The 20,385-nt window shown below is 44.3% G+C and overlaps 1 protein-coding gene across 11 annotated transcripts in view; it reads left to right on the top strand.

The window, feature by feature from the left end:
• The first annotated feature begins 1,467 nt into the window (after positions 1–1,467).
• Positions 1,468–20,385, top strand: part of baiap2b (BAR/IMD domain containing adaptor protein 2b) — a 57,530-nt gene continuing 38,612 nt past the window's right edge. For 3 of the 11 annotated variants that reach the window (XM_067488453.1, XM_067488447.1, XM_067488446.1), the window contains exons 1-2: positions 1,471–1,752; positions 17,351–17,426. In XM_067488453.1, coding sequence (XP_067344554.1) covers positions 1,678–1,752; positions 17,351–17,426 — 151 coding nt within the window. In that variant the 5' untranslated portion in view covers positions 1,471–1,677. Of the gene's footprint in view, positions 1,753–17,350; positions 17,427–20,385 lie in introns of all 11 variants that reach the window. The other 8 variants (XM_067488456.1, XM_067488454.1, XM_067488451.1 and 5 more) reach the window with 5 other exon arrangements.

Genomic DNA, 20,385 nt, shown 5'->3' with positions numbered 1-20,385 from the left:
TAAACGCTTTTCGGATTTTCTGATTTAACAACTGAACTCCAACCGTCCAGCTTCAAGCTTTTGGGAATTTAAATGTTTATGTTTTTTTGATAATGTTTTTATCATTGTAAATTTCTGTGAATCAGAGGTGTTAGGTCATGTCCCACGAGGAGCCGACAGAGCAGTCTGCTGGTTTGCGTGAGAACACAAACCACTTCCAATATCTGCTTATTCAGGGGAAGAACTGGGCGGAAAACCTGGATTGAATGAGCCTGGACAAACCAGGCTTCTATCCTGGGGCCACACAAATCCATGTTTTTGTGTGTGCGTTAACCTGGTTGTGCTATTAACAACTAGTTTTAAAGTCAGTTCCACTATTGCACAGCATTCACATGAAAACATGATGGAGGTCTGATGCCAACCCTGACTTTCTTTCCTGATTGTGAGGGTCCACGTGTCAAATCCCAATTTCAAAGTCTTAATTATTAAACCATTCCGCTCATACACATTTCTAAATTACCACATGGGAACAGTTAGTGTCCTAGGCTCGGATGAACTGTACACATTTAGTTTTTATTTTTTTTTTTTACATTTCTGTAGGATTATTCAGTTGTTGATGATTGAAATGTGTAGATGACACTGTTGTAGTCACTCTGCTGAACAATGATGAGACGTCTCATTGGACCTGTGGTGGAGGACTTGGTGCCATGGTTTCTTCCTGGACTTTAATGTAACCACAACCAAGGACGTGTGTTGATTTTGGCGTAATGTACCAGATTCTGTCAGCACTGTAATAAACGGCCGGACTTTGGAAACAGTGAAGTCCTTTAAATACTTGTTCACCATATTAAGCTTTTGTGCAAATGAGTTAAATCTTTGATGTAAAGTTTCCTAATATTTGTTTCTGTCTGTTGGTTTGTCTCAGTCAGTATTAAACAAGCAGGTTCGTAAAACTGGACAGTTACCAATTCAGCTTGTCTTTCCCCACTCTGACCTTATGATGGTATGTTCCACCTTCTGGTTGACTGAAGACACCTGATCCAGGTCATCAGCAGTGGTAGTTGGAAAACAAGCAGGACAGAGTTGTTTGAGTCCTGTGGTTCTCAGTCCTGGTCTTCAAAGAACTCTCACTGCCTTTGACCTGGGCCAGGTGTGTTCAGTCAACCTGAGGCTGGAAGATAGCTCAGATGAGGGGGGGGGGGAGTGGGGAGGTAATTGGTATCTTCCAACTTCAGGTTGACTGAACACACCTGATCAAGGGCGTCAGTATTGGTTATTAAGTCCTTATGCAAAAAAGTATATGAATATTTATATATATATGTATCTACAATCGAGTGTTGCTCACTGACATCCTGTGCTTTTCGCTCTTTGCATCACTGTGAACATGTAAAAGTGAAACAACAATCTCTTCCAACAGGAGCTTCACGGCAAGCACCGTCACGATTGCTTCATTTCCCGCCGTCCTTGAAGGCAGCGCCGTCCCTCCTGAGGTGAGTCCGCCTCTGCGCTCCGACTGACTGAGTGGCTGCGTGGGGAGCCGGTGTGGGCGCAGCGGAGGACTTTCCTATATAAGCAGGAATCCCACGGCCAGACGAGCTCGTCTCTCTCAGGCACCGGCAGACAAAGAGCGATTCCCCGCGAACAGCGCACAGTCCGGAAAAATCCTCCAATCCTCATTCAAAGGAAATCTCTTGGTTTATGGTTCTGACTGACGCTCCGACAAGGATGTCTCGGACCGACGAGGTGCATCGCATAACGGAGAATGTGTACAAGGTAAGAGGGGCTGTTTGGTAGTTTGTTTGCCAGGCGCCCACCGCGCGTCCTGACGCGGGGGGGACACCTGCTGCACCGGTGGACGCCTGGTTAAAGGACCGTTAGGACAGACAGGGAATAACTTTGAACCACTCAGCTCAGGGAACACGAGTCTCTTTTATTTAGTCAAGTGGTTTAGTGAAAGCGGACGGGACTCCAGAAAGCGTTCATTGCTCTGGATAACCTCGGTCACTCTGACATTGCTTGGTAGTTTGTCTGACAGGGACTGGAGTCATTCTGCCACACTGCGTTTGATTAATTTGGACCAAAAAAACGGCGCGATAGTGCCAGCGGGTCGTGACCGCTCGCCTCAGATGCTGCTCAGCTGAACACACTGCGGACCAAGTCCTGCTGAATGAAGGTGAATCCGTCAGTGAGAGCACATCAGTCGTTGATGGAGGTTGTACGTCCCAGCATCTGTGCTGTCTTTTGGTTGCAATGGCTCCGAGTACATATGTGTTGTAGATTGACATATGTCTCCATAAATAAATAAGGATCAGAATAATTTCACTTGTTAGTATACTGCCTGTCAAACCTGGACCCTGAACTGAGAATGAGTCACTCTGGTGCACTTCTGTTATTTCCCCCCCCCAACAAAGCGCCTCTTTAAGAGGAGGCAGGCAGGGTACTTGCTCTTCTGTTTCACCGCACTCAGGGCAGCTCTACCACTGAGCTAGATTTCAGCCAATCGAAGGCATGACAAGGGTTTTCCTTTATGTGAGGAAACTTGTCGCCGTTCCACATGCCTCCACATAGTGCTCACAAAGAAGCAGAGTGCATAAAAGCTCCTAGAAGGGAGAGGTGCTGATGGATGCAGGAGAAGGATGTGTGCTCACCAAGCTAGAGAGGCAGTTGAGGAAGCCAGGTCAGTGGGAGTTCATGGTTTCTTCTGTGGCAACAGGCAGCATCAGGGCACCCGGGAAATGATGGGAGTCACTTTAGATTGTGGCCAGATGATGAAACGAACCATAAAGACACAGACGCACTTTTGAATAAGCTCTGGCGAGTGTATCAGTGCAGCACAAGGGCTACAGGTTGGTGGTGTGATCTGTGGGTTTCTTTGGATTGTTAATAGCTGGAGAGAGGAGGGGGGAGGGTTGAAATGCAGAAGTGATAAATTGATCCATTTGACAGCAAATTCTATTGTTTGAAGCAATTCCCAAGGCCAGTCAAAGTATTTCTAGTTTCAGGCTCCCAGGTGGGAGGGTGTGGTTCTTGGACTGAGCAGTTGAAAGATGCCAAGATGGGCTGTGAGAACTTGTATTGATCTTTTTTGTTTGGTTATTTTGTTTTCTGGCATTTTTTCAGACCAAATTATAAAAGGAAAAACCAATGTATCATTAAAAACAGTAGCTGCAGCTTCATTGAGCAGGAGGAAATGAGAAGGTCTCTGTGCTGAAAAGGTCGGCGCAGCAGTGGGGTTTCTTCCTGTCATCAGCAGGCTACATCATTATGGAGGCAGCAGGAGTGAGGACAAGCGGAGCACCACCACCACTTTGACCTGCTGGTGGGGGTTGATTGTAGGACAGTAATGCTGTGGCAATTGGTGCTGCAGTGATGGGGGGCCCCAGGTGTTTCTTTTCCCCTGCCATTATAGAGACACTGACAGGTCTTTATTAATTCATTAATAATGGCGTTAAAGTTGAAGAGGGCTGGAGCTCAGAACACTCAGTTCTGTTTTGGTAGACATTGCAAATGTCCATGCTTAAATCATGGAGCACCAGGAGACATCCATTACAGAACATATCACAAAGAAGCATCAAACAGAAAATACTCAGAGAGCAAAGGTGTGTGTGAGTGAGCAGGTCAAAACCTGTGCGTCACACACAGACATGAGTTTTTAATGTTTAAGTCTGCACACTGATTTGGCGCCATGTTTACGCCGGATGCACTTTCTGATGCAACCCTCCCCAGTTCGCCAGTATTGGGACCAGAGTGCACTGGGTGGCTCGACCTCATTGGCTGAGGTTTTGGCCAGTTTGGGCAGTGCGGTGTTTGTCTACAGGAAGTTTCTGTGAACCCCGACCCTGCTGTACCCCACACAGTGGGGATAGGACGCCTCCTTCATATCTGTGAGCTGACACTGCATCAATTTCAGATTGATTAATATGTAGCCTGATTCCCAGATGCTGCATACGGTACATTTAAAATCCCACGTTGCTCCAGTGCCACCGACCAGAACCTGCAGAAGCCCTCAGATTGAGCATGTGTCATTTTAATCTGGTTGAAAGTTTCAATGATCTTCCTGGACTTGTTAGGACGGGTCAGCCTATTGTCACGGTAAAGCTTGCATTTGGATTCATTCTCCACATTGGCGTACAGGACATCTGCTGCGAATACGTGGTCAGTGGATGGTGTGGTTGAATTATACCCATTTCTACAATATACAAACGGAGGACGATGACCCCACCCTGGAGAAACAATAAGCTTGTTTTCCAGCAGCTCCGTATGCTCTTTGTTGGACTATTAGCTGGCAGATTAAAATGACTCCAACACAACAGAAGAGGACCAAAGATTTAACCTCCCTGCTGCTCAAACAAGAGATGCTTAAAGTAATTTTTGCATGACTCACACTGGTATATGAAAGTGTGTGTGTGTGTGTGGGCAATGACTCACGACTGTGTGCTTTGCCTATTTGTCAGCACCCATACTGTACTGCACTGTACTGAAGAGTTGCTGGACCTGTATCTGGCTCCGTAATCATATGCATTATCACATTGAAAAATGCAAATTATGGAGAGACTTCACCGGTCGGGGCCGATTCAAATCAACCTTTGGGAATTAGATGGTTGGAGTATCAGATGCTGTGTTGGTTACCCACTGACAATGTGGGTAAACTGTTCCCCCAGGTTGTTGTGGTTGCTAAACAAACACCATCTGTAAGTTTGTTGAGGAGGATGTTCAGCCAAGCGTCATAATCCCAACAGGGCTGCAGGCTCTGTTTGCTGAACCAAGCTCGAGTGTCAGGGTGAGGCTGGTTTCAGATTGTTTTGGAGATCAGCTCGTCCGTGGATCTGGTGGATCTGCACACCAATACACGTCTGTGTCTTTCGAACCATCGTGTTTTGAGGACAGATGGGATCAGGTAGAGTTGAGCTGGATAAAATTGTTTATAAGTCTAACCATGAATATGTTGCAATGGCAGTGTGTGTATATATACACAGATTTGGTGAATCCAAGTCATTAAAAACATCCTTTAAATCCAGTGGTCCACTAATGCAGGCCTGCTCATTGACCTATCACTCATTTGTTTGTAAGGGAGACCAGTTCATGTCTCTTTTGATATCATAACTTTTTTTTTTTCTATTTTTTTCTATCTACTAACTATTTTAAGCCTGAACCTAAATAGAGTTCAGGCCAAACAACACTAAACCTACTGGACCTACAGGCCCATAGCTGTGATGCTGCCAACACCAGATAAATACCATTTGAATGGTGCAATAACAACCAAAGTGGTTGTTTTAGCTGACCTGAAAATTAATAGACGATTTCTGTTTTTCAGCTTTTTTTTCTCATTTTAACATTTGGTGCTTCCAGCTTCTTTAATATTGTGAGCCTCCTGTATTTCATATTAAATATTCTTTGGGGTTTGAATCGTGAGACGACTTTCCTTAGACTGACATTTGCATAGAAATACAGGTTGGCTGTAGCTCAGCTGTTAAGCTAGTTGTCCACAGAGCGCGTGGGTTTGATTCCAGGTCCCTCTTGGTTACATGTCCAAGTGTCCTTGGGAAAGACACTGAACCCTAAGTTGCTCCCGGTGGGTCAGGTGAGCACCGTGTGTGTGTGTAGCAACATTGTATAGCGCTTTGCATAAAAGCAGACATTTACAATAAACGATCACCAGAGCACGAGCATCGTTGCAGATGCACATTAGTTATAACTGTAGGCTCGGTGTAAGAGTCTCAGTGGATAATAGAAGGTGTGGACCATCGATCTCCCCTAAGATGACTGAATTGCTGTGCTTGTTTGTGTGTTGCCTGGCTGCCTTAAGGGAGTATCCTCAAGTGATTGGAGCCGTAAATGCCTCTGTAAATATTGTCATATTTTCAAGTCCAACCTCCACAAGACATGAGGCTATTGCTAGTGCTCATGGGAAGCCAAAACTATTTGTTCTCCAGGGAGGAATTTTGGTCCATTGTGTGGGGGGTTGTGAGTAATGCCGCTGAACGCTTTATCCCCACAGTCACACACAAGTACAATCTGTTCAGTCTTTTTTTTTTTTTTTTCCCATGTCTAGAGCCTTTTTATTGCTTGGACTAAAAATTTAGTCAACAGTTGTAGATTTCCAGCAAATGTGCTGCTACAGAAATGATATCATTTATGTAGTTTCTAGCCTGATCTCAGCCAGTGATAACATCCGATGGTGATACGCTGGCTTATGAGAATTGTGTGTTCTCCTCCCTATAAGCACACAGTTGATGTTTTGCGTCCTCCTTTTCGTTCCTTCACACTATGAAAAGATGTTCTGGAGTCATGTGCACCATCAGTACCGATCAGGCAGATTGAGCTGGTGTGTTTCACCTTGTTGACGTTTGAGAAGCTGATTGAGTCCAAATGCTCTGTTAAGGCAGGTTTTTCCAGTGTGACGATTTCTAGCCAGTGATTTTTTTGTTCTTTCTCTCCGATTTGTCACACTGCTTTCATGTCCGTTGCTTCCGTTTGGAGCTACATCACCGGTTTTGTGCTTTGCTACCGCCTCAAGCTCCAGGCTTTGTTCTAGCTCTATGCCTTGTTACTGATCTTTGGGCAGGAGCAGTGTTTGTGAGCGTCACTGTGATTATGTGTGACAATACTGTGGGGGTATGTGGTTGTGTTATGTAAGAGGGGAACCATGCAGGCAGGTACGAACAGAATGTACACAGCTGCTCCGCTGCTCTGCTCGGCCCACTGGCAGGCTTCTGCAAGCTCGCCAATGAGGTCAGAGTGGACAGAGAAAGGGGTGAGGGGGGTCTCAAAGACAAGAAGTGCTGTACATTATACGGAATTGTAAATTATCCTAAACCATTCCAAAAAGGGGGGGGGGGGGGAATAAAAACCTTAAATTATGCATTACTTGGCCTCTTTAAATGAGTTCTTTGCAGCTGTCACAGCTCTTAGGCTCTTTTAGCTGCTCTCAGGTGGTGTGGTCTACATACCTTCCTCAGATATTTGATGCAACTACACTGTGATAAAAATACTGCGTTATGTGTATATAGTATATCCGAACAGAACTCCTATCCCTTCTTTGTGGTCGTTAATGGGTTAGGGTTAGAATACATCAATAAAGCATAATGTACACAGACATATGTGTGAAAGGTTACACAGAACTAATGTTAAGAACTTGAAACAGTTGGATTCCAATACTTTCACGATAAATATGTCGTTAAGTACAGCCTGGAGTTTTAATCAAAATCCAGCAGGCATGAGCTCAGAGCGAATGCTGTGTGTATTGAGGTATTCTTTATTATTTGGATTCTGCCAGCTGCGGTGTTACAACACAGCTTTCCTGCCTGTCACACAACATAACTGTTGGCATCTGCTGTGTGTGCAGTACGTCAGGAGCCTTTAGCACATTGGTAGGTTATCTAACTTGAGCTGGAGGGAGTTCGGGGAGGAGAGGTGGAGGCTGTTGGGGACCGGGGGCTTGGCAGTGGATAAAAGAAAAGTTACTAGGACGGAGCTGCAAATGGAGACAGAGGATACGCTGGGAGAAAATGGAAGTGTAGCGAAGACACAAGTGTGTTTTCTGACTCTAATTAGACTGAAATGAATGTGCAAAAGGCCTGAGAGACAAGAAAAAAGGGTAATATTTTTGCGTGTGTGTGTTTATCTGAAGATGTAGCATCAGAGTGGCACTAAGTGTGGAATCTAAGGGCAGAAACAGAAAAGGGGGAATGAGGACGTTTGCTCAGGGGATTGAAGGCTGAAAAGCACCATTATCTCACTGCTGCAAGAATGCAGATGTCCTGATGAGCACAGTCGCACGGCTCCTGGCATCAGACGTGTGCAGATACTCGTTAGTACATCGTGTCTCTGCATCTACACTCATTTCTACATATCGAAAGCTTGACCATGTGTTATTTGAAAGCACACTTTCTCGTGCACATGTCTGTGTCTGTGTGAGCATATGTTATGTGCGTACGTGTCTAAAACGGGGGGGGGGGACGTATCGGACGAGAATTGGATGCGTCACATCCGAGGTGCCGACGCCGATCACTCGCACGGCAGCGATGGAGACTCCCTCCTCCTTCCTGTCTACATCGGCGCTCTCACCTCTCCTGTGGTATGAGCTGAACGTGAGGTGAATCAAGATGGGCTGCCCTGTCATGGGGAGGAAGGGGGGGATTCCAGTACTTCCATGTATGGCTCCGGAAGCAACCCCTCCCTGCCGTCTCCCCCTAAAGCTGCATCTGCACACAGATAAAGTCTCATCTGAAAGGGAAATTGGCAGAGTTCACACACACACACACACACACACACACCATTTCCATCTCCCGAGGGCGTTGAAGCAGTGCAGCTTTAGCGCAGTGATTGTCACAGTGACTGAGGAGAAGCAAATAATGTCCATTTCCTGGGAAACAGAATAATAAGTGACAGCGGCGAAACTCTAATGGACGTAATGTGTCTATAAATCAGTGTAACAGTCCCACAGACAGTACACAATGCTGAAGGGGTCTCGAATGGCTTCTTTTAGATTAGCAATAATGTTTTCCACTGCTTGTTACGCACCACACATCTGCACATGTACAGTATGTGTTGGTGTGTATGCAATGTGGGACAGAACTGGAAAAGATTAAACTTCTAGTAAAGCTGTGATCTTAAAGCAGCAATTTGCACTTTTAATCAAGATCTGCGGTGCTCAGCCCTCCCTGTGCCTGCTCTGCTACGCTCCACCGCGCTCTGCCCACTGCTTCTTTATCAAATTACGTTGAATACAAATGCTGCTAAACCTACTAATCACGTTGCTTTCCACAGCACCTTCTCCACATTAAGATGAGTTTTGAGGTGCATTTCAACTAAGAGATCCAAAGATTACATGCTGTAGCTTTGAGCAACATGCTGTCGAAACAAAATTCTATATTTATTGAAATCTTTTTAGCCTAAATTAAACTGTGAGGTTTATTGCTTTTGATAGAAGAATTGCATAAACACCATGGTGTAGCTGTTGCTAATTTTGACATCACTTCTGTGATAGAGGTTTGGGGAAATGAAAAGTTGTATTAAACAGTTTATACGTGACGTTTACCTTCTACAGTACTGTCTGGTTGATGAAGACCTTAACGACTGGCTACAGAGTTACAAATAAGAGACACAGTGGCATCTAAAATTGTTAAAAAGTTAAAAATCTGGAATAAAATATTGAAAACGAAACCATGCTTTTCCTATATTTTTTTTTTAGTTTGATGAGCTTTCTTCTGGAGGAGATGTTAGTAGGGTCCTCTGCTACCACGGTGGGCTGCAGGGCTGCCTCGAGGCATCTGCAACAAGCTGCTAAAACTAACATCAGTCTGACTCTAACGCAGCACAGTGAGACAAACAAAACAGTTCTTTTAGTAAAAGGAAATTCAGCTTCTTTTGTTACATAATTAATAAATACATAAAGTATTCAGGGTGGAAATAATAATGTCCATGAGTTGAGGCCATTAGTAACATACATTTGTACAGTCTGGAAAATGTTCATCAGGGTTTAAGGGAGTATAAACGGCTCTTATCGAAAGTTTGATTAAACACGGCTGAACAAAACAATAGGATGTGTGGAATTCGCCTTAAACAGAGAAATGCTCACACACATCAGAAAAGGACAATTACAGTGAGTTCTAAGGAGCAAAGAGCATTTCTGGAGGTTGATGATAAATGAGGAGAGACGACCAAATCAATTGAACTGTTCCCTTTAGCTGAAGAGAGCCGAGCTGTGGAACTGGATTATGAGCGGAGCGTTTGTTACTTGTGCCGTTTGACTGGAAACATCAGCACATGAGCCTTTAAACAGTGCAAGAAAAGGGGACACATGCGCACACACACACACACACACACACACACACACACACACACACACACACACACACACACACACACACACACACACACACACACACACACACACACACACACACACACACACACACAGAGGTCAAGGTGACCTCTTGTCAACAAGTTTTACTGTGTATATGTGTGTGTTGTAGGCAAACACCCCAGCACTGCACTAGTCCTCCCTGTTTCCACGGCGACCACCTAGAGTAAATTACATTTTCTGTGTGTGTGTATTCTGGTTAACTCTTGTTTTGCAACCTGAGTTGACACACATCCTACCAGCAGGAGAACAGAAGGTGCACGTTCCTTATCGGATCTGAAACTGTTGGCTCTGTGGTAGCAGGTGGACGGTACGCAAGGATTCGTCCTTTCGCTTGTTTCCAGTTTTCCTTGTGAAATTCTCCGGAGACTGTGTGTGTGTGTGTGAGCGGTTAAACCTCCCCCTCTGGTTTCTGCATAGTCGACGGTTCCGAAAGTCAGAGGTGATGGTTGTTTGAGTCATGCAGGCAGCGATGGAGAGCAGTGTCTAGCCTGGATTTCCGGAACAAGCATTTTGGATGAGAGTGTAGATGTCTTCAGGAACCTCGAACAACTCTAGTTAACATTGAGTTACCTGGTTGAATCTGCAAGGAAGTTGTATAAAAGTTGCTGGTTTAGTGCATCTGCATTTTTTTCCAGGTTAGAAAGCCTCAAAACTTTGTTTAGGTTCAAAGTCCAGATTTTGCTTTGTTTCACTTGACGCCATCTAACAAAGACTTCTACCTACTCTGTGTCCAAACGAGCTCAAAGTGGAAAAATCTTGGCTGATGATGGATCCACTCTTTCAAGTTTGAGGGTAACCATGAAGTTTAGGATGCAGATGTCCTGATGAGTTTAGGTGACACTGGTGCAGGTGGAAGGATGGGTCACAGCTACTGTGCTTAGGAATCAATTAAACAACTTGGTGCAGCCTTTTTGAACTTTAAAGCTCTAAATCTGTTTTAAAATAACTTAACTTCAAAGCCTGCAAACAAACCTTTGTTTCAGAGAAAATGAAGCTGCGAACTGTTAAAATTCTCTCCACTGTGTTCATTTTACCCTGGGAGTTCCCTTGCACATGCAAGACAGGACAGATGGAAAATGTGTAATTGAATAGTTTTTGGTGCAATGGAAGTTGCAGAGGAGTTTGGTTTTCCACAGTGCTTTAAGTACCGGGAGGATGTTTTGCTTGGGATCGTTGGTTTTGTGATGAAGAGACCACGAGAGGCTTTTTTGTTGGCAGAGCACAGGGAGTGGGAGAGATTTGAGATTTGGTTCAGGTAGAAAGCTGCTGAGTCAGAGCTTGGACCTTTTTTTTTGTGGCAGCTACTGGAAGCCCGCGTAGAGTGGTGTGGCCTTTTTTTTTTGGCTGATGAGACGTGCTGCTGCATTTTGGGTAATGGAGAGGTTTGATTGTGCAGCTGGTAGCCTGATACAGGGTTGGATGGAAGGCCTGGCTGAAATGCAGCAGTATTTCACAGTCGGTGCCACCAGCGTGAGCAGATCCAATAGGTAACAGCCCTCAGCACCAAGGTTAATATATCCATCAGAGCAATGTGGCAGCACACGTGACAGCAATGGCATGTCCCATTTCAGATGACTGCCGTGAAACAGAGCCAGAGGTTACACAACCTATTAATAATACAGCAAAGGGGGAAAAAACACTTTGGTAAGGTGTTTTAGAACATTAAACATTACATTTTGTGCAGGTAGGGAGTATGCAAGTAGATGGGAAGAACATGGGAATGTATGGTAAGAAATGGAGAGAGAGAGAAAAGGGTTGTATATTAAATCATACTTGAAGCCATCAAAGTACCATTTGTAGTGATAAAAGCCGTCTGGTCTGATAAATGAAAGTCATAGTAGGACTTGAGTAAACTATTATCCATTAATTTCTTCTCTCCCAGCCAAACACTCCAGAGAACAAAGGTTAGACAACAGGCAGCAGTAAGAACATTGTGACCTAGCTTTGTGTGCGGTGTCAGTTGGCGGTGGGAGACGAGCGCATGGAGTGAGTCAGAGCCCACACACACAGCAGCAGGTTGGTATCGTGTTGGGGCGTAAATTATTGTAAAGCCGAGTCAGCCATGTGGCACCATTACAACCTGCTGTGCCACTCACTGCCAAAACACATTAACCAGCAAGAGGAGAGCTGGCAACCCCAGTGCCGAGGGAGGGATGGGGACCGGCCAGGTGGAGACGGAGACCCACATACACACAAAAGGTACAAATAATTAAGTGGAGGTAACTGGGCTTGAGTAATGCATTGACCAGTGTTTACAGGGCAGAAAAGACTTTGATCTATAATGTGGCCTCTGTCAGTTTGTCGCCTTTATTTTGTGTGGATGATGCAGCAAGTGTGTTGATTTTAACACAGGAGCCTGTGGTTTTCATCATTTGACATTTGTTCTTTAGACCATGACTGCGAAGTTTTGACTGTAACAAGTGAGTTTAAATGACTATTTCATTAATTTCTTTGGTGGCAGCCATAAAGTTGGTAGATCACAGAACACTGGCTGGGTGGTTTGCCCATGGTACACAACCATATGGTGGACACACCCATGGCTTTTAAGGTCTGAAGGTGTGATGGTGTCCGTCAAACGATAAAACGGATAAAATGCCTTGTTTTGCTCACAAAACTGACTCTGAAGACAAAAACAATCACAGGCCCAAATCCTCATCTGCTGGGCCTCCAGGAGCTGAAGCTCCACGGCAGCCAGTCCTGCCTGCCAGCAACACACACACACACACACACACACACACACACACACACACACACACACACAGCTAACCACACAGGAGCATTAAAGTGTCAAAAACAGAATATTTTTCCAGAGTTCTGCTTGTACACATGGACAAATACACCAGTTGTCACACTTTTGACGCTTCTAAAATGAATATCTGCCCAATAAACAGCTCAAACATCTTTTTTGAGAGGAGATGTTCAGAAGCTTGTTTTCCAGCTGAGGATAAATATTTCATGAAGTGGCCAGACCAGCATGCCAGTGTAAGATGGCATGTACTTCTGACTATTTCCATATTTTTTTGGTAGTAATTCTACATGCTAATTTAATGTCTTTTTACTAGTTTGGGGCCCCATCAACCAGAGCCCGTTAGGCCCCTTCCGTAGACTTATTCATCAATCCATCCATGAATAGGAGGACTGGCCTGGCGTGAGGATGAAATTAATCATTACTTTATTTATGAATGCACCCAACTGTAAAATTAGCATAATGTGAACCACATCACAATTATGTCTTCAGATATTGTGTTGAGTGTTTTTGGAGGATCAAGTTAATTTAGACTATTCATTTCTTACTTCTTAGATGAAGTGGCTGATCCCCTTTTTTTTTTTTTTTTTTTTTTTTCCTTAAATGGGATTGATGTTGAGCTGTGTGAAGATGCCTCATGGTAGATTATAAAGTGATCTGTGATTGACTCTGCTTTGCCATTTGTTTGCTCCTGTTCGATTTTAAAAACTGCATCATCGTGTGTGGATAGTTCCAGAGTGCGCTCGTTAAACAGAAATCACTCAGTATCTCGTTCATTGTTTGTATCAGCTTGACTGTTTAAACAAAGATAATATGAAGGGTTTTAATATGCTGGAGTTTGGCGTCCTGATAACATTTACTGGTGTTTGTCTGCGGTGAAACCCGTTCACGCTGCAACGTGATAAGACAATCTGCCCATTGTTAGCAAGTTTTGGCGTTTAATTGACGAGGGTGATTAGCGAGTGAATTAAAGCACATGACCAAAGCACACGGGCACCGTGAGACAAAGGAGCGTTTTCTCGGTAATCCCTCTCATTTCCCATGCATTCAGTCAAATGTGGCCTTTCATTCAGTGGAATGCTAATCAGCCTCGGTCCCTGCTGACAGAACAAGCTCAACTGATTGAGTGTGGATTAAGCCAGGACCGGCCAAGTCAGTGATCCTATTAAACTACCCCCTAAACCGTATGGGTATGTTGTGACGAGAGAAGAGCGGATGAATTAGTTCAACATCGGCATGTGCAGGTGACTGCAGCCTGGTCCAGTGGCTTGGTGTGAGTCTGAGTACGGGCTGTTTAGTCCAGATCCAGTGCCTCAGACCACAGTCCCGACCTAAGAAATACACTTTTTAGATGGTTGAGACCAGTAATTGGAAGTTGAGACTATGCTCAACCCTTAAACAATAGAAGAAGAAAAGTGAGTGCTGAGTCCTGGTCTTTGGTTTTTACTGGGTGTCTCCATTACCTTTATTCACCAGGGCTACCACACGAGTCACGATGCTTTGGGGAGTTTGGCTTATTCTCTTCAATCTTAAATGCTTCTACTCAAGCAAATGTTTTATAAAGACTCATTTTCCTCACCTAACACCTTTTTGTGTGTGTGTGTGTTTACATGTCAGTAGCTACATGTGCAACACTAAAACTATTGTACCAACACCGACTCAGTGGAAGAATGTGATCCGTGAAGCTGGACCTGTCTGACAGTTGATTACATAACACACCTCATCAGTCAGTCACTGGCATGAAAACACACACACACAGTCACAGCGACGTTCCCTGCTCCTCTCTGCATGGCTTTAGTTTATTCAGACATGCAAACCGGGCCGCTCTCCATATTCTATTTTTTTATTCTTTTGTTGATCGTCCCTTTCTTTCTGCCAAGCGCTGGTACATCTACGGCAGAGATTACTGCTGCCAGAGCGCTTCCTCTGACTCGGTTTGTTCAGCAGCCGACACCTTATGTAACATAAAATACACCCCGAGACGGAACAGCTAGGAGAGAGGAGAAGCTGGGTATAAAAAGGTTTGTGTGTGTGTACTTGGTAATTATGGCATCACATTTTGTGGCAGCACAGCAGTTAGAAAATTTCCCTCAGAATCCCCAGCAGGGTGCTTTCCATCAGAGGAACAACCAGTTTTCCATCTAGAAATGAGCTTAAATCAGCGTCAGGCTGACAGAGATCACAATCCTTCTCCACATGTGATGAATTTATCATGGCTCCGGTTCAGTCCATGTCCCACTTCTCTCCCTGAACTAAGCTCTTTGTGTTTTTCCCACCTGATTCCCTCCTTGAAGAAGTCGGCTGCCTCCCTTCACTGGGCAGTTAACCCATTTTCTTGCACCCCTCTGTTGTCATGTCCTACTTCCTGACTCCTCCTTTTTTTTTTTTTTTTTTTTCTTTTTTGAAGTTTGTGCACCAAGGTGACTGTTGTGCGTCAGCCTGCGGGTGTCGTCCCTTGTAGTGAGCATCCGTGAAAAACTGTCATCCCCAGATATAGCCCACCCTCCTCTCCGTGTGCCTCATGCTCTGTCTTCCATTATCTGTGTCCTCCTTTGTGGTGTTCCTTCTGTGCTCCTTCCCCTGAAGTAAAGCCTGCTTCAGCCTGAGGTCCACAACACAACCTCAAATGAGGCTAATTATGGTGGTATTTTCATGTCCTCAGGATCCTTTTCCATCTTTTAATGGCCATTTTGCCATTTTAATCATTGTTTGTCCTATTTTGGGCATTTTCCAGATTTTTAAATAATTTGTTTCTCTTTTTTTAAGTTGACTCACGTGTCTCTACTTTGTCATTTGTGCCTGTCTGTTCCCTGTGCATCTGGGGCTGTGGCCTGGGGAAAATTCATCACTTTCTCCGCAGAGTATGTGGTTCCAGGTAGTTGAGATCTAGTCGGTTATCTCCCCGAGCTTCTGTTTATCTAAGTAGTGTGCCGTGCACTGCTCCCTGGCATATTGTTCTTTGGCTTGTGTCTTTCAGTAGAGAGGTACACTAACGAGCCTGTGAGCCAGTAAGCTTGCTAACTGTTTGATTAGAAGCTCCAAGCTCCGTTACTGTCACTTTATTTAAAAGATGCCTCCGTACTTGTGTATGAGCTTTGTGGCACTAATAAGCTGTGATGCCATCGTGCAGTTTGAACTCTCACGCTCTTCGTTCCCTTTGGGATTAACACTGTTAGGACAACTCAAAATACAAAAAGTTCATTTGGATTTAATTCATCCACATGACTAAATCCACTAATCTCTTTTTTTCAATTTATTTATTTTTTTGTAGTTTGAATAAACAGGCCGTGCTGCAGAATTTGTCTAACGTCACCAGTGCTGTGTGACTGTGATTATTCAAAAGCTGCTTGTTAGTCACTGAATTGTTAAATACCTCATATTTGCTGCATCTTGGATCCTCCTCTTCCTTCCACCCGTCCCTCACTCCCTTGACCTTCTCTCTGCTCTCGTCCTTTGCTGCTTATCTAACAATCCTGCCTTTTCAAAGTTGGAAAAAAGTCAAAGGAGAGAGAGAGAGAACTGCTTGTTTTTAAATCACTGGGTTTTGTTGGAGATGCAGCAGAAATGAAAGGGTGGCTGAGGCTGAGTCACTGCAGAGATGGACAGTAAAACTCATTATGTGTCGTCTTGTCTTTTCCCTCAGTTGTTTACAAGTGCTCAGGCCTCTGCTGGGTGTGTATTCTGGACATGGACACACTCTGCTGCTTGTGTGCTGACTAACACGGGTTTTGCACTGGATGTGGCCAATTTGGTACCAAGTTGAAGTCACAAAGACATTTAACCAGTTTCTGGAAGCATCTCTTCTATTCCATCTCTAATAAATCAGCTGGATTGGAGCTCATTTATTGCTTCGATCACCAATAAATGAATTGTGAGAGCAGGAAAGCCCCACGTCGCTTTGCTGACTGCTGAAGCAGCACAAAGTTGGAGCTCATGTGGTGAATACAGTGGAGAAAATTCATAGGGAGGCTGCAGTTACCTGGGCTGCACCTTAGCCATCCAGCTAGGCAGCGCTCCAGTCACAAAGATTCCTTTCTTTTTGAAATTATGTGCTACAACACATGGTTTAAAAAAAGATTAAATGTACCTTTTACACCATTTATTTATCCACCTTAATCTGCAAACTCTACATATTTCTGTTTACTGCAACTGACTTCAATTGCCTGTAAGTGGTGTTAAGTCTCTAACAGTAGGTGTATAGATGTATATAGATATATTTCAGATATTTTTGCTTTTTAATTTATAGAATTTGACAAACTTGTCTAACTAGTTATAACATTGGTGAACCGACCCAGAATAAAAAAAAGAAGGGAAAAAAAAGAAGCAATTAGCACGAGCAGTGTGCCTGGGTTCAGTGAGTGTGAGGGAGATGAAGGAAAGCAGTGATGAATCCAGGTCTGCCGCTGGGCTGAGGGAGTCTGGGGCCAAAACCGAGGTTTTATTTAGATAGAGACAGCAGGGAAGGTGAGAGGTAATGCGGGGGGGGAAAAAAAAAAAAACCCCACCCCAACAAACACTTGCTCTGTCTTTCGTTGCCATTGTTGTCCTGCTCTGCTCCGTCCCTCCTGTCCTCGCTGCGAGCTTGAAATGAATTCACACTGCACCCGTCTCCCTCATGCTTGGCTCATCTGGCTCAGTGTGGACGACTGTGCTCGACTTTGTCCTAGTACAGTTTGGTGCGCTGCCTTTGTAGCTCATGTCACTCTTTGTATCTTTTAATCAAACCTGCTGTTTTTTGTTGTCTCTTCTTTTTCCAGTCCATCATGGAGCAGTTCAACCCCTGCTTACGGAACTTCATAGCCATGGCAAAAAGCTACGAGAAGGCACTCAACAGTGAGTACAACAAACATTTCGTGGGTTTTTGTTCCGTCTGTGTCCTTTTTTCATTTCTCTTCTCTGTCTGTCCAGTAGTCCAGACAGAGGGCCAAATGACCTGATACTAGGAGCTGCTCTTATTTCCTCCTTGAGGAGAAAGAGTGATGACATTGAAATCAAGCCGTTTTCTAGTTTTTGACATCTACATCAAGCCTTTCCAGAATCCTCATACTTGAAAAGCCAGTGCTGTCACAACAGGGACATCTCCTGCAGAGACAGTACTGGAGATTTGCTTGTCAGATTTTACTATGGGGTTGATGTCCTCTGGTCCTCTGTGATGTGATGTCCATGTTCTCGTGTCTGCCTTTTTAAGCGCCAGTTCATCAGTCTTAAATGTCTACCTTTACTGTCCTTTTGCTTTTTGTGGCTTCACAGGGTTTGCATGGTCTGTGTGTGTGAGAGAGAGAGAGAGAGAGCCAGAGATTGAGGTGTAGATGCAGCAGTTGCTCAAGGTTAAAGACAAAGCACTGGAAATGTCTTGGGGAAACTAAGTGGAGCATAAGCCAATGGGAAGTGGAACAGGCAGAGTCGCAAGAATACCAGGGCTCCCAGTGGGGCCGAGGAAAAGAGAACGGATGGAGCTGGTATCCAGGACAAGCCGGGGTAAAAATAAAACAAGACGAGGTAAAAGAGAGGCTAAGAGAAAGTATTCCAACTTACTTCCTGACTTAAAACTGAAGCTTATCACTGCTTTTTGGACTTTGACAGTGACCCCCTTCAGTGTTGATTTCGCTATTTCATGCATCCACATTAGGCCAGAAATTCTTAGACCTACAGACTGGAGCACATGCAAGCACTGAGTCAGGCCTTCCAGCAATTCAAGCTTATTTACTGATGTGGAATCTTCTTTTCCTCTCTCATGCATGTCCCTCTGCAGGAAGAACATTACTAGGATCCTACTTTCAGCAGTGCAGCAGCCATGCGTGTTATGCTGTGTGCACAGTGCTGAGAAGGGGTCTCCCTCGTATGCTAGGAGCAGAAATGTAGGGAAGACTGTGCGGCCCACCAGCCCAATAAAGGACGCCTCAGTCCTGCCTAATAAGGCTATAAATAGCCCCGCGACTCCCTGATTGCGGATTACACTTCATCAATGCCAGGCTGCGGCACAGAGGCAGAGTAGAACAGGGATGGGCACCCAGTGTGCTTCCATTGTCACGGGATAAATGCCACTGCCGCTTCTGGTTTTGAAGTGGAACTAAGGCGGCAGGTTTGCCTCCCTGTGGACCGAGGAGCTGATTTGGTCTGATTTTTGTTTGAGTCTGAAAGTATTTGGGCTTTGGCTGGATGGTGGCGAGTCTGATTTGTGGTGCTTGGCAAACGTTTCGCCTTGATTAAAATGTCTATTGTGGCTTAGTTTGTTGTATAGCAGACAGGAACTGTTTGCAGGAAACTGACATCATCTCACTTCAGAGGATACATGTGTGAGAACCCAGTAAGCACTTATTTGGTAGTTTGAATCGCAGGTTAAAAGTGGGTTACGTGTGCGTGTGTGTGTGTGTGTGTGTACTGTAAAATTTGTTACAACTGAAGAATTTTACTTCAGAAAGATGTACAAACAATGATTATATTTCCAATTTCCAGAAAATGTTGGAATAAATAAAAACTCAACACAATAGTTTTAAAATAATGGAATCTGTTTTTAATTGTAGAGTATACACATCTGAAATGTAGAATTTGGATTTTTTTCCTATTCTTGTCTGATATGTGAGAGGTCCAGACTGCGGGCAGTGTTAACTTAACGCCTGAGCTCTTTTACTGTGGAGCCATGTTGTTGAAATACGTGCAGAACGTGGTTTGACATTGTGTTGCTGTAATAAGCAACACGTTCCATGAAAAAACACACACGTGTACAAATGGCAGCATTCGTCGCTGTCTCCGACTTTCTGGACGGACTAATTAACGCAGAATGCTACAATGTTGCAACAGCCACAATCAATGTAACCGAAATTTAAAACCTAACACTGCAACATGCATTTTCATTAATAAATAAATAATTTCATTTATGTCATGAAAAGCTTTTTCAGTCGCCTGTGACTAACTGTAGGGACTGATTAAAGGAGCCTTCACTGATGTGTAACTTAACTCTATGTATTACACAACTTTTTTTTTTTTTTTTTCCCCCCAAACAATCAGATTTTGCTGATTCAACATTTGATATGCTGTCTTACAACTATCTCAATCAAAAAACAGATTCCAAATATGTAAATCCCACCTTTTCTGGAAATGTGCTTTGCATTATCCGGTAACCGTCCAACTATTTCACCAACTAGTAGACGGCAGTGGACTGTTTCCCATAGAGCAGAGTGTTTGTCGAAAACGGAGGAGGACAAATTCTCACATTGTAGAAACGTGATCCAGGGCTTTTTCCTTGATGGATACTACAAATGATTTGTGATGAATCAGTGGTGTTTTCGCTTTGATCCCCAGGTCCACACTACAGTTGTGCAATGAACAGACCTTTGAAAAACTTCCTGACCCAGTTCTAACTGCTGTTGAGAGTCTTGCTGTGGGAGAATTTGCGTGCACTTCTTTCCTGCTTTTGTCTCAGTTGCACTGACACTCTGCACTGTATCTGCTTTATATCACTGTTCTAATCCTCTTTACAGGCAGACCCTCCTGCTTTTTCTCCTCCCACCCTCCTACCTTCCTGTCACTTTTCAGCTGACCGACAAGCAAAGCGTCTCCTCAAGCTAATGCTTTCTCACCTGGCTCCCGCTCTAACTCCCCGGCTGGGATTTTTCCGGACATCGATTAAATTAGCTGTGCTCGCCCAGCCGTCTCAGCCTTGCTCCCTCACGCTCCAGTGTCCCACCTAGGCTTAACTCAAGCCAGGATTAAGAAAAGGCAAAAGGGTTGCAGCTTTTCCTTCTGGTGTACCTTACCAAGGATGGTTGCACTGCGTTGTGAAGATTTACCG

The sequence above is a fragment of the Channa argus genome, chromosome 20, assembly GCF_033026475.1.
Source record: "Channa argus isolate prfri chromosome 20, Channa argus male v1.0, whole genome shotgun sequence".
Lineage (NCBI taxonomy): Eukaryota > Metazoa > Chordata > Actinopteri > Anabantiformes > Channidae > Channa > Channa argus.
The sequence above is the reverse complement of the archived record's forward strand: the minus strand, read 5'-3'. Positions and strand labels throughout refer to the sequence as shown.